This window comes from Borostomias antarcticus (genome assembly GCF_949987555.1).
Source record: "Borostomias antarcticus genome assembly, chromosome: 9".
In the NCBI taxonomy this organism is placed as follows: Eukaryota; Metazoa; Chordata; class Actinopteri; order Stomiiformes; family Stomiidae; genus Borostomias; species Borostomias antarcticus.
This window is the reverse complement of record NC_140242.1, coordinates 12,702,673-12,717,351: the sequence shown is the minus strand read 5'-3', so window position 1 is coordinate 12,717,351 and position 14,679 is coordinate 12,702,673. Positions and strand designations below refer to the sequence as shown.

The following is a 14,679-nucleotide window of genomic DNA, read 5'->3' as shown; positions in this document are numbered from 1 at the left end:
ACTACTACGGACCAGGCAATCTCCATGCACCCACCGGCGAAGACCGTGCGTCTCTAGCCCAATCAGGGGCTGAGTTGTGGGGTATGTGGTGTGGACAGTGGCATGGTGGTGAGACTCCGCCCCCTCAGGTCAGAGCTGGTCGAGGACAGTGTACCCCTCTCCGGGCCACATACCCGCCCGCACCGGTGAAGACCATGTGTCTCTAGCCCAATCAGGGGCTGAGTTGTGGGGCCCGTGGCGTGGTGGTGAGACTCCGCCCCCTCAGGTCAGAGCTGGTCGAGGACAGTGTACCCCTCTCCGGGCCACCTATCCGCCCACACCGGTGAAGACCATGTGTCTCTAGCCCACTTGGGCTGAGTTGTGGGGCCGTGGCGTGGATAGTGGCGTGGGGCTGAGGCTCCCCCCCCTCAGGTCAGAGCCAGTCAGGGACAGTGTAGCCCTCTCCGGGCCACCTATCTGACTCAACCGGTGCAGACCGTTTGTCTCTAGCCCACTCAGGGGCTGAGTTGTGGGGCCCGTGGCGTGGATAGTGGCGTGCTGGTTAGGCCCCGCCCCCTTGGGTCACAGCTAGTCGCGGACAGTACAGTGACCTCTGGGCAATTTCAATGCATCCACCAATGAAGACTGTGTCTCTAGCCCACTCAAGAGTTGAGTTGTGGGGCCCGTGGCGTGGATAGTGGCGTGGTGATGAGACTCCACCCCCTCAGGTCAGAGCCAGTCGGGGACAGTGTACCCCTCTCCGGGCCACCTACCTGACTCCACCATGAAGACCTCCGGGCAGTCTCCTTGCACCCACTGGTGAAGACTGTGTGTCTCTAGCTCAATCAGGGGCTGAGTTGTGGGGACTGTGGCGTGGTGGCGAGACCACCACGCCACCACGAAGAGAAAGAAAGAAAGAAAGAAAGAAGGATGGAAGGAAGGAAGGAAGGATGGAAGGATGGAAGGAAGGAAGGATGGAAGGAAGGAAGGAAGGAAGGAAGGATGGATGGAAGGATGGAAGGAAGGATGGAAGGAAGCAAGGATTGAAGGAAGCAAGGATGGAAGGAAGGATGGAAGGAAGGATGCAAGGAAGGAAGGAGGGAAGGAAGGATGGATGGATGAAAGAAAGATACAAAGTAAGAAAGATGGATGGATGGATGAAAGAAAGAAAGAAAGAAAGAAAGAAAGATGGATGGATGGATGGATGGATGGATGGATGGATGGATGAAAGAAAGAAAGAAAGAAAGAAAGAAAGAAAGAAAGAAAGAAAGAAAGAAAGAAAGAAAGAAAGAAAGAAAGAAAGAAAGAAAGAAAGAAAGAAGGATGGATGGATGGATGGATGAAAGAAAGAAAGATAGAAAGAAAGAAAGAAAGAAAGAAAGAAAGAAAGAAAGAAAGAAAGAAAGAAAGAAAGAGATAGAAAGAAGGATGGATGGATGGATGGATGGATGGATGAAAGAAAGAAAGAAAAAGAAGGAAGGAAGGAAGGATGGAAGGAAGGATGGAAGGAAGGATGGAAGGAAGGAAGGAAGGAAGGAAAGGAAGGAAGGAAGGAAGGAAGGATGGAATGAAGGAAGGAAGGAAAGGAAGGAAGGAAGGATGGATGGATGGAAGGAAGGATGGAAGGAAGGAAAGAAGGAAGGAAAGATGGATGGAAGGAAGGATGGAAGGATGGATGGAAGGAAAGGAAGGAAGGAAGGAAGGAAGGAAGGAAGGAAGGAAGGAAGGATGGAAGGAAGGAAGGAAGGAAGGAAGGAAGGAAGGGAAGAAAGAAAGGAAGGATGGAAGGAAGGAAGGAAGGAAGGAAGGAAGGAAGGAAGGAAGGAAGGAAGGAAGGAAGGAAGGAAAGAAGGATGGAAGGAAGGAAGTGAATGAATGAATATGAATGCTACCACAATAGTCATAAAAGGGTGCCTGTACAGAGAGCCTGCACGTGTCCCCAAATTCAAATCCCAACTGACACTGTGAGCATCCTCTCATTCACTTCAATGGAAAGGCATGTCCGATTCAGACAGCTCTCTCTCAAAAAGTATAAAGGTCACAGCCTAGATATTGACACCGTAGGAATCCTGAGAAAATGCTGAACATTTTAGGATATGATATGTCCGTGTAGCTTAAAAACTGTAGGCATGGCGACGAGTTAGAAAAAGGGTAAAAATGCAAAATTAGCAGCTCAAAAGGTAGAGTGTGTGGGCCCATACGTTTCAATGGAGAGCGCAGTTGCCGAACAAATCGTCATACAGCGAAAACTATAAGTCACACGGCTTAGAGACTTACATTGTACGAATCAGCACAGTTATGGGAACGTTTCGATATATAATATGTGTATGAGCTGTTAAAACTGTAGGCATAGCGACAAGTTAGAAAAAGAGTAAAAATGCAAAATTAGCAGCTCAAAAGCTAGAGTGTGTTGCCATACGTTTCAATGAGGAGCGCAGTTGCCGAACAAATTGTCATACAGCGAAAACTATAAGTCACACTGCTTAGATACTTACATTGTACGAATCAGCACAGTTGTGTGAATGTTTTGATGTATAATATGTGTGTGAGCTTTCAAAACTGTAGGAGTGCCAGCAGTTTACAAAATGTGTGAATATTTTCAAAGCAACTGCTGCCACCACTCTAAAAACATAAAATTTCTGAACATTCCAAAAGCATTTCAAGCAGTTTCAATAGGACAAAAAAATGTTTTAAAAGTTAAATTTCTTAAAAACTATAAAAAATATCAAAAATCTGAATGGATCCGTTCAAGAGCTGAACGTCATGAACATTTTAAAGTTTGAATGAAGTTTCTAGCACAAAGTATGAAGAACTAGTTAACGTCCAAAAAAGCGGGGAGAATAATAAAGAAAGAAATAGTGGGAATATCACAAGTTGGGCTAGCTTCTGCAAGCTAGCCCACCTAATTAGGCTATACTGTATATATAAAAGTCTTAAATTAAACATCTTACACTTTCTAAATATTTCTGCCTAAATGCGCTTTCAAAACCACTGTCATGCCAACATTAGGACTATTTATTTTCAATAAGACTAAGAGCCTATAGGCCGCGCGCTCTGTGCCGCTCCATGCTGCTACTTTCTGAGGTGATCGGAAGACGCGTGAAGGGATTTTTTCTTCAGTGAGCGGCATGAGGTTACAACGAAAGATAGGTAGGCTATTGCTGCTCAAATATTACCATAGTGTTAACCAGTGTTTGAATTGGGCCAAACACTGGTGCTGGCACCTAGGCCTACTCCTCAAAATGCCTAGCCTACTGTCTAAAATACATTTATGTTAGTAATCTAAGTGCCGTTATAGCTACAGTTAGATGTGCTGACAGCTCCTGCCCATCTCAAGCACATTGGTAAAGCCTTTGGTTTTAAAATTCCCTGATGACAACTAGCGGATCCTATAACCATATATATCAATACACTTTTCCAGATAGACATACGACGATTTTTGAAGAGGAAAAGAAAGGAGAACGATGAGACCAGTCAAGTAGGTTATTGAGAGGAGCGCAAGAGAGGAGAGAGGAGAAGGAAGGGGACAGGAGAGAGGAACAAGGGAGGAAGAAGGGCGGTCTCTGATCCCCCGCTTTGGTTTTGAAATCAGACTCTTTTTTTCACACACCACCACACCAAGAGATCAGTTCCACAGGAAACACTGGTAGGATACTGGATCAAAACAGAGAGATGAGGAGGGGGAGGGGCAACTGGCGTGCAGCGTAGGCTGGGCTCTGTTTCTTCTCTGCCTGATGTCATCAGCCGTAAACTCAGGCTCAAACAAACAGCCCTGAATTTCCACATCCACACCTGTGAAAATCTTCCGAACGTGGATTGCCACTATCAGTTATTTGTGTTGTTCGTTTGGTTTCACTTTCAGTCGACAGCTGTCAATCATACCGAGCGTCCAGGTGTGACGACGCCAGACAGATCCCAGAAGTGCAGACTCTGAAAGTTATTTGAGTCTCAAGGCGATCACCATCACCTGGATCTTTGTATGGGATGCTACTTTTTGAGCGCAATGTTGTTTTGGGGTGCAGCACCCCTTAAATGAGAGTGGCACGCATGACAGATGCTGTTTCCACAAAACAACTTCTGAGCACACGTTGCAGACGACCTTCTTCTTCTCCCCCTCTCTCACTCATCCTCTGACCTACTTAGTAGCATCGCAAAGCCCCGCTCCTTTGTCTTTCACACACTGTGGGTAGAGATTCCAGAGCTCGTCTTATCCTGGAGGATGTGGAAGTCCGGCACAGCGAATTATGCGGGATCCGACCTCGCTGCCGCTGCGAATTCACTCCAGACGGGCCTGGCGGAATTGTATTCTTGGGGGTTAAGGAGCTTATACTTCTTGTGTACGACGCACGAGGAAAGATTGAGCAGCGATTCGCCATGGGGGAAGGGAGAGCCGGGAGGGTGTGTGTGTGTGTGTGTGTGGGGTGGGGGTGGGGGGGCGTGAAACCTTGCGTGTGAGGAGTGTATCTCATTATACCTGAACTGTGTGTTACCTTTGGTAAACAGTGGGTAGCATTTCTCACACTAACATCACTCTAGAATCAGTGGGCTGGTAAACGACTTTGGTCCTGGTGGCACGCTCATCATTCAAATCACCGGGCCCACAGAGACATATCCACTCGGTCATGATTAGAATGATAGAACAACATCCATGGGCTCGTGATGTCCCTTCCATTTAGAAGACGTTGAATAGATGTTCCAGCCAGCTCTGCTACATGGCTCAATTCTCTATGGTTATTTTCTTCAATGACCTTCTCGGTCATGAGAAAAGTCAAAAATACAATTTCTGAGAGAGCCATTCATTATTTGAGCTCCAAAGCCCAGGAGTATCTGACCTTATACAAACACTCCACCCTGAGAAGGAACATACGTACAGTACTGTACCGGCGTTTATTGAAAACAACCCACAACAAAATCCCATCTTATAAATCAACTGTTAACAAACATTCAAAAGTGCACCACTCTGAAATCTGTCAAGACTGTAAAGATTGACTCGTCCCTGTGTGTGGGCTTGTAGACTGGAATTCTCTCAGTGTTTCTGTCTGTAAACACAAGGGTGACCCCATGATGTCATCTTGCAGAGTCCACCTTTACTCTAAGGTGTCAGTAGCACGTGCATAATAACGGCTAAGGACCATCAGTCATAAGAACACGGGCTCCTAAGTTCAACGCACATTCCAATATTCCAAAACAGTCGCTTGGCTTCACCGCTTTGCTCCATTGTTCTATGTTCCTCTGAGCGTGAAGAGCAAAACAACAGCAATTAAATCGTCCTCTCTGCTTTCCGTTAACCATACCCAGGGACACTAAATTGAAAACCACACAAGTGTAAAACAGTTTGACTTGTGCCCATGCCCCAGTGACTCTGGTAACTGTCTAAAGAAGCCGGGAAACATTGTTTCACTAGCATGGTAATGTCGTCCTGTTTGTTTCATGTCTCTCCAGAGGAAACCGCACATCAAACAATAATTAGAACTAAGTGTTGTGGCCTGATGCATTTAATATAACTGTGCATTTAACAGCTACCGTTGGCTGATACATCTGGGTAAGTTAGTCTCCACATTAAAATCCATTAGAGGAAGCATGCTGGCTAGACTACTGTTGAACATAATTAAAGATGGATGGGCCTGTTTTGATGGGGGGGGGGGGGGGGTTTGCATGATTGAGATTGGTTTAAAGACATACATCCCCCCACCTATCCCCGAATGGTAATGAGTTTCTCCAGCGCTGGCACAGTGTAAAAGAAGTGTGGAAATAGGTCTGACTATGCGAAACGATAATAAACCCACACAAAGTATCATTCTGGATTATAGGCGGGGATGGAGAACCTACCTGCCCTGGACCTTGATGTCGGAGATGGCATAGAAGTATCTGGACAGGTTGTCCTCGTCCACCATGGTGGCGCCGGTGGCCGGCCGCAGCAGGCGCACCCTCAGGTCGGTGATGGTGAAGAAGTCCCTCAGGTTCTTGGTGGTGTCCAGCTGGCCGTACAGCGACGCCATGTTGTGGAGACGTGGCCCAGCGAACAGGGCGAAGCGGTCCTTGATCTCGAAGCGCACCGTCTTGTCGTACTTCCACACGTAGCCTCGGGAGTAGTCCTCGGTGCAGATGATGTCCAGCAGTGTGTTCTGGGTAAGATCCTGGACGGTCTTAGGCTCCATGATGAAGGCGTCCAGGCAGTCGGTGGCGTAGAACTGGTAGGGTTGCCAGGTGCGGCCGTAGTCCAGGGACTTCTCCAGCACCATCTGCTCCGGGCGGCCGGATTCAAAGGTCAACACGATGTCGTCCGTCAGCTCGATGGTCTTGTTCCAGGACAGGGTGATGTTGACCAGCAGTGGCTTGGGGTACTTCTTCCACGAGGAGGACTGCCAGAACGTGGTGGGGTTCCGACCTTCAAAGTCGAACATGAGCTTTGGGGGGTGGGCCAGCTCCTCTGTCGAAGCGTCACATTCGTTGTTACACATGTAAGGGTTCTCCTAAAAACAGGAAAGATGGACAGAGACAAGGAGATAGAGCAGAATGTATTAGTGGTCAATAAATATAAATAAAATGTTTTACATTACATTACAGTCATTTAGCAGATGCTTTTATCCAAAGCAACTTACAATATTGTATGTAACATAGGTAGTTGGTGTACTACGGTTCTACTGACCAGACCTCACAAGTGCTTTCTAAACAAGCGACTAAGAGCATAATCTAGTGCTAAAGGCAAAGTGCAAGAAAAAGTCCAGACTACTGAAAGAGGACCAGCACTACTGTAGCACTGAAGTCGGAAAGAAAATATATTTGATACATGTATACATTTTAAATATATATTTCAAAAGAGATTTCAAAACACATTTCAAATATGTAAAAATTGGCCATTTTAGAGACAGAAATACATTTCTGAATGGGTTCAATGTTTCTTCAAAATGTATTCTTAAGATCCCAGCAGTGGCGGCTGGTGACTCAAAAAACTGAGGAGGACAGGAGGAAGAGAGGCGAACCGCCCATGGGCGCCGGGGGGCACTTTCCCTCAGTCAGTTATTATTTGAAATATCAGCTTTAAAATGTGGATTTACAGTCAATTTTAGCATATGAAAAACTGAATAACACTTTATTTAACTACATGCAGCATTTATTTATCATATTCATGATAACATATTACAAAACAGTTTGCGCCTCTAGCCAATCTGCGTGCCTGCCTATGCCGTAGCCTGACATGCACCTCGTAGCCCCAGTAGCTAACGTTACCGGCTATAGCCAGCCAGTGGAACTGTCGTGTTCAGACGGCTCTAGCTCAAAACTTATTTATGTCAGCTTATATATTTAGATGGCTAGAATCAAGACGAACAGACGAACAGTTTGATGTATAATATGTCCCATAATACTTTCGGATGTATTATATTATGGAGCTACGAACACACAAAAAGTCTCCAATGGCACAGGGAAGAGAAACACAGACATCAACGCCGACTCAATCGGCCTTCACTGTGGTAAATCTGGAATCTGGAATGTGATTGGACTAACAAAATGTCAATATCTCAATCCTGTTCAGACAGGGCCGGAGGACTGTCCTCCCTTGCGGTAATTTTTCAACGTTTTCGCCAATCACAAATTAGCATGAAAAATTTTTCATTAAATTGATTTAAGAGAAAAGAACCCGCCCTAAGGGAGGCTAGCCTCCCTTCCATAGATATCTATGGGTCCTCCAGCTGCATGTTATAGATGTCACTGTTGGAGCTTTAGAATTTCAATAATGGGTTTTTATCCATAGGGAAAACCTGATGTATGAACAAAACTGAGATAATATTAAATATTAATTATAAATAAATAAATGCATATATTTATATTTTAATCCCTCTCTTCTCTCCAAAAACTGAGGAGGACTGTCCTCCCATACCTCAATGGACGAGCCTCCTCTGGATCCCAGGCATTCAAAATGTATTCGAAATGCATTATGGCAATATATATATATATATTCCTTTCCGTCTGGGCAGCCTGACTACAGATAGTACAACATTGCAGTAAGAAGAAAACTGTACTTAGTCAAGAAAAGGGGCTTGAGTCTGAAGTTAAACTCTTTGAGTATTTAAGTGAAATATACTTTGGTCTGAGGACTCTCAAAAGTATCCTGTAAACGTGGAAGCCTTTAAAGTATGACATGGCATGCTGCACTTACTCACACGTTATATGTGATGGGCTTGTTAGGCATTTGGCTCTAGTGTAGCTGCTAATAGCATTGTGTGAATCCAGATGGGGTGTGTGCATGTGTGTGCTGTTGGTGTGGGTATTCTAAAACACCCAAAGACACATTTATTTTTTTATGGAGCCATTTCAGAGAACCCCCTCTTCTCCATCCACCTCCAACACCTCACCCTCCATCCACCTCCAACACCTCACTCTCCATCCACCTCCAACACCTCACTCTCCATCCACCTCCAACACCTCACTCTCCATCCACCTCCAACACCTCACCCTCCATCCACCTCCAACACCTCACTCTCCATCCACCTCCAACACCTCACTCTCCATCCACCTCCAACACCTCACTCTCCATCCACCTCCAAAACCTCACCCTCCATCCACCTCCAAAACCTCACTCTGCCCTCAATATCCATCTCCAACAGCCACACTGTAAAACCTAAGTCGGCAATCCTAAAACAGCAGTATTAAAAACATGTATTATATTGTCCTTAACCAAACACTGGGTTGTGTTACAATAACACATCTTTTCTAAGAGTGCATTACTCCACATCATTAAATCAGTCATGGTAATGACTTATGACACACCCATCCCTTGGATTTAAGCGATATCTCCTCACCATTATTGACAACATCGGTACAGCAAGAACGTCTGGAGGGTGAACTCTGTAATGGTGAGGAATACCTCGCCTGTCACGGCTATTAGCTGCAGATATAAAGTGAAGGTCGCTCTAACAAGGAGGTGAATTTCCACTGCCTTTTCCCAGTCATCTGTTTGAATAAAAGCTGGCGCAATCTGAATTTCATGACAAGGGGCGCCCACTCGAATGAAATAAAAAAAAAGATACACCAACCGAACCTGAAGCGCTACGCCAAGGGGTTCAGAAACAGCAGAGAGCAGAGGTAAAAGAGCATCAAACGGACGTCCGTTCTCTTTCCAACCTCCCTCCCTCTCTGTTCACGTCCAGACAGTTGACCTGCACGACCACGGTACAGCTGGGAAGCTTTCAATCGCTCTCTTCCTCAAATTCATCAAACCCCCCCCCTTTTTGCTCCAGAAAAAGGTCGTCCTCGAAACATTTGTCTGCTTTGCCACAAATCATTACACTGCAGTGTTCTACACTCCCCAGGGCTTGGTGTAGCTGTCTGCAGAGAGACTGCTCACTAGCTAAGGGGGGGAGGAGGAGGGGTACTTCTAGAAAGGTCCTTTTAAGTGATACAGCCTCCAATTTATCATGACAAGATAATCTACCACTTGATTAGGTAGGAGATGTCATTAGGTAGGAGATGTCAGTCTGATTAGGTAGGAGATGTCACTCTCTGATTAGATAGGATCTGTCAGTCTCTGATTAGGTAAGATCTGTCAGTCTCTGATTAAGTAGGAGATGTCACTCTCTGATTAGGTACAGTAGGATATGTCAGTCTCTGATTAGGTAGGATCTGTCAGTCTCTGAATAGGTAGTATCTGTCAGTCTCTGATTAGGTAGGAGATGTCACTCTCTGATTAGATAGGATCTGTCAGTCTCTGATTAGGTAGGATCTGTCAGTCTCTGATTAGATAGGATCTGTCAGTCTCTTATTAGGTAGGATCTGTCAGTCTCTGATTAGATAGGATCTGTCAGTCTCTGATTAGGTAGGATCTGTCAGTCTCTGATTAGGTAGGAGATGTCAGTCTGATTAGGTCGGAGATGTCAGTCTCTGACTAGGTAGGAGATATAAGTCTCTGACTATGTAGGAGATATAAGTCTCTGACTAGGTAGGATCTGTCAGTCTCTGATTAGGTAGGATCTGTCAGTCTCTGATTAGATAGGATCTGTCAGTCTCTGATTAGGTAGGATCTGTCAGTCTCTGATTAGGTAGGATCTGTCAGTCTCTGATTAGATAGGATCTGTCAGTCTCTGATTAGGTAGGATCTGTCAGTCTCTGATTAGGTAGGATCTGTCAGTCTCTGATTAGGTAGGATCTGTCAGTCTCTGATTAGATAGGATCTGTCAGTCTCTGATTAGGTAGGATCTGTCAGTCTCTGATTAGGTAGGATCTGTCAGTCTCTGATTAGATAGGATCTGTCAGTCTCTGATTAGGTAGGATCTGTCAGTCTCTGATTAGGTAGGAGATGTCACTCTCTGATTAGGTACAGTAGGAGATGTCAGTCTCTGATTAGGTAGGATCTGTCAGTCTCTGATTAGGTAGGAGATGTCAGTCTGATTAGGTCGGAGATGTCAGTCTCTGACTAGGTAGGAGATATAAGTCTCTGACTATGTAGGAGATATAAGTCTCTGACTAGGTAGGATCTGTCAGTCTCTGATTAGGTAGGATCTGTCAGTCTCTGATTAGGTAGGATATGTCACTCTCTGATTAGGTACAGTAGGAGATGTCACTCTCTGATTAGGTACAGTAGGAGATGTCAGTCTCTGATTAGGTAGGGTATGTCAGTCTGATTAGGTCGGAGATGTCAGTCTCTGACTAGGTAGGAGATATAAGTCTCTGACTAGGTAGGAGATGTCAGTCTCTGATTAGGTAGGATATGTCAGTCTCTGACTAGGACTAGGCGCTGTGGTCGAGCTGACAGGGGAAGAGAGCGAACGCCTGACAGAAGACAAGAAGAGAAGACAGAGATGGAGTGACTTAAGACGGAAAAGAGAGAAAAAAAACGGTTCCATCCTGCTAATAAGGTCTTTATCGTTCTCCCTCGTCCTCCCAGGCAAGGTGACAATGAAACAGAGATCTCTGCCAGCCATTTAGCCTTCTAATGGCGGCGACTCCCATTAATATCCTGTCTGTCCTATCCCCCACAGTCCTCTCTGAGCTCTGGACAATGGTGGCGGGGGGAGGGAAGGGTACGCGCTGGCAGAGGAAATTTCCACTTGAGGTTCGGCGGCGGGGAGCGTCTGGGGGGGGAGTGTAGGGGTGCCATTAACTACCATCTGGCGCGATGTGCTCACAGACATATATGGAATAGCTCGTTTGCTGTGGGCTATCCCTCCGCTTGGGGGATTTTTGGACAGACCACAATTAAACATGCCTTGGCTCGATCCGCGCCGACGCGTGGGGGGGGGGGGGGCTTTGTAACTGTCTGCGGTACGGTAGGTCAGAAGTATGCGCTGTTAGGACAGCTACCTCAGTGATCTGTTTATGCAATGTGTTATCGCCAAAGAGCACATAGACGACTATGCATCACACACACGCACACACACACACACACACACACACACAGCCCGGACTCATGCATGCGCAGGGCCCTCCTTCCACAGCGCAAATCTCTAGTCAGGACAGAGATGTCTCCGTATCGATTTCTGTGACCAGCGGGCTAAAATGTTCCGGCAAGCACCTGGCGACCTTGACCTGCCACAGAGAGCTAGAGCGACGCTAGAGCGACACGCAGGTTAAAAACCTTTCATTACCTTCTCCTCCGGTACTCACTTAACAACAAAATACAACCGTATGAAGATCAATACCCCGGCTGTTCTGTGGGAATGGCAGCAGAGAGCGCAGGGCTAAAGAGCCCAGCACAGCCAATGAAAATCAATGGCCGACTTCTGTTTTATTTTATGGCGCTGAGGACTCTATTAGCGGATTAATGGTTTGGCGCACATTAAAATAATTGACAGTGCCAGCACCGCGCAGCAGATACGCAATTACCGAAGATGTTTCTATTAATCCTAATCTGATAAGCGCCCCCGACAGGGAACAGGGACAGTGGCCATAGATTACACAGATGACTGGAGTCACCAGGATGGATAGGTCACACTGAATTGGTGTTAATGATGTCGTCGACCCCCACAACCCCCTTCCTAAATACACTAGGTTAATCCTATCCCTGGTGTCGGTGATTAAGTGATGTGTGTGTGTGTGTGTCTGTGTGTGTGTGTGTGTGTGTGTGTTTTCTATAATCATATTGTTTTTGTCCCTATTAAAATGTTCAGGCTAATTTCATACCCTGACAGAGGGGGTGTAAAAACAAACACACACACGCACACGCACACGCACACACGCATGAACGCATGCACATACACACACACACACGAACAAATGCACGCACACATACACACACACACACACACAGACACACACACACACAAACACACACAAACACACACACACAAAACACCAATGTTACAAAATGAATCCCAGCAATCCCAGCTTCTAAACAATTTCATTCTGCTCTCTTACAAATGTTATTTGCGCGCTCGGGTCAGTGGGAAGTGTTTTCGTCACGGTTGACCACCCAAGGCTTTCCAATGAGACACATAACAGATAGTACCATTTCCCTGATCCTACTTGCTGTGTCTAGAACACTCACGTTATCACTGTTGGTCTCCACAGTATTTCCCTTACGTGACCAAAACATTCCACTGACACCTTACTGAACATCATTCCGTACCCACTGTCCGGATTTTTGCTGCAGTATTTCACGTCACACACAAACAAGCATTTACCTCGTATTAACAACAGCAATTAGATACAGTAAATAAACCTACGTAGGTAGGAAGGTAGTACTTTACTGAGCCCCGAGGGGAATTAGGGGAACCTTAAATAGATTGGTAAAGATTGTGAATGAGAAAACAATCATTTAGAGACTATTGTAAATGAGAAAAATCCATTGTGTTACTGAAGAAGGCTCTATTAATTGTCTGATAGACTGACTGACTGACTGACTGACTGACTGACTGACTGACTGACTGACTGACTGACTGATTGACTGACTGACTGAATACCTCTGCAGCCGGGCTGAGGGTCGTTTTAAAGTGAATAAGATATGGCCCTGCTGTCTGACAGGCTGGGACTCCGCGTTACGTGATCAGGGATGGAGGATGTGACTTGGGGGGATATAAATTCTCTAGCCACTGACAGCATGGCTTGACAAATGGGGCCCGACCAATCAAACAAATCCCTTTGTGTGACAGATGTTTCAGACTTGTAACCCAGATCACAGATTGAGTCTCCTCCCTCTTCTCCTCCCCCCCTTCCCCTCTCTCTCTCTTTGTCTCTCTTCCTCTCTTTCCCTCTCTGTATCTCTCTCCCTCTCTGTCTGTCTGTCTCTCTCTCTCTCTCTCTCTCTCTCTCTCTCTCCTACTTGTTCTATGCTGTCACAACCATGATGCCAGATTGGAGGGTGGTTTAATTCCTCAAGAGTTAACAGTGTCACATTCAGTTGTTGCTTTGTGATATATTTGCTGAGGATCTTCAAACAAAAGGTCAGTGTCCACATCATCGGTCTGGTGTCAATGGTCTGAATATTTTGCTGTACAAACAACTGCAAACCTAGATGATCATGCAGATCCTAATGACACGTCTCCCTCATCATGGTGGTGTAAGAAAGCCCCTCCCTCCCACATGACCGCTTATTAGAACATCTGGCCAAGCCCCCCTGCCCCCTTCTGCACGTGCACCCCCCCAACCACCCCCCTCCCCCTCGCCCGCATGACCCCGAGACCTTTGTCTCTCTCTCGCTCACACCGCCTCTCTCGCTCTCTCCCTCATGCTTCTGACCTCTCTGTCTCTCCGTCTCTCTCCCTCTCCCTGAATCTGTCTTTCCATCTCTCCATCTCTCTCTCTCTCTCCCTGAATCTGTTTCTCCATCTCCCTCCATCTCTTTCTTTCTCTCTCTCTCTCCTTGAATCTGTCTCTCCATCTCTCTCCCTCTCTCTCTCCCCCCCTGAGTCTGTCTCTCCAACTCTCTCTCTCTCCCTGAATCTGTCTCTCCATCTCTCTCTCCTTGAAGCTGTCTCTCCATTCCATCTCTCTGCCTCTCTCTCCCCCCCTGAGTCTGTCTCTCCATCTCTCTCTCTCTCTCTCTCCCTGAGTCTGTCTCTCCATCTCTCTCTCTCCCTGAGTCTGTCTCTCCATCTCTCTCCATCTCTCTCTCTCTCTCTCTCTCTCCCTGAGTCTGTCTCTACCTCTCTCTCTCCGTAGCCAGGTGGGGGTTAATCCCATTTCCTCCTGAATTAATGAGACCTTGTGTGCCAGAGGATAGATTTCTCTCTGGCCCAGGGGTTTGATTGAAGCAGCGCTCTCTACTTTCTCAATCCCTCTCTCTCTCTCCATCCCTCTCTCCTTCTCGTCTTCCTGCTGGCTACGCTAACACCCTTGTGGGAGCCTCACGCTCCCGGGGATGGGTGACACAGACGGCCCAGCTTAGCCCCGGCACGGTGCGAATATTGGCCTCCGCCGTGCAGATTACAGTGGAAGTAATGGACACCTGGCTAAATCCTGTCAAGGATTACAATTACATTCCCCAACAGCTCAGGGTCAGCCAGAGGTCGCCAAGGGGGGGGGGCATGGTCAGTATGAGCAAGAGATGCCTAAGAACCCCTACCACCCCCCACCCACCCCCCCACACACACACACAATCCAGGTTATTGTTTACAGTCTAAGATGGCTATGAATGGCCCCCACTGTTGTGGTTTGATAATGACGGCATGACATTGATAGTATGCCATTAAGTGCAGTGCATCAGAAGCAATCTAGACTGCTCCGGCTGCGCGCGCTGAAGGCTCGGTACATCCCAGCGGGTAATGA

At 46.6% G+C, this 14,679-nt stretch overlaps 1 protein-coding gene across 1 annotated transcript in view; it reads right to left on the bottom strand.

Annotated features, from left to right (window-relative positions):
- The window catches only part of ntng1a (netrin g1a), a gene marked incomplete at both ends in the record, with an annotated part of 115,607 nt that overhangs the window by 61,059 nt on the left and 39,869 nt on the right, over positions 1 to 14,679 (bottom strand). The window contains one exon of the mRNA XM_084442846.1: positions 5,809 to 6,452. Within this exon, the coding sequence (XP_084298972.1) occupies positions 5,809 to 6,452 (644 nt within the window). The remainder of the gene's footprint in view (positions 1 to 5,808; positions 6,453 to 14,679) is intronic.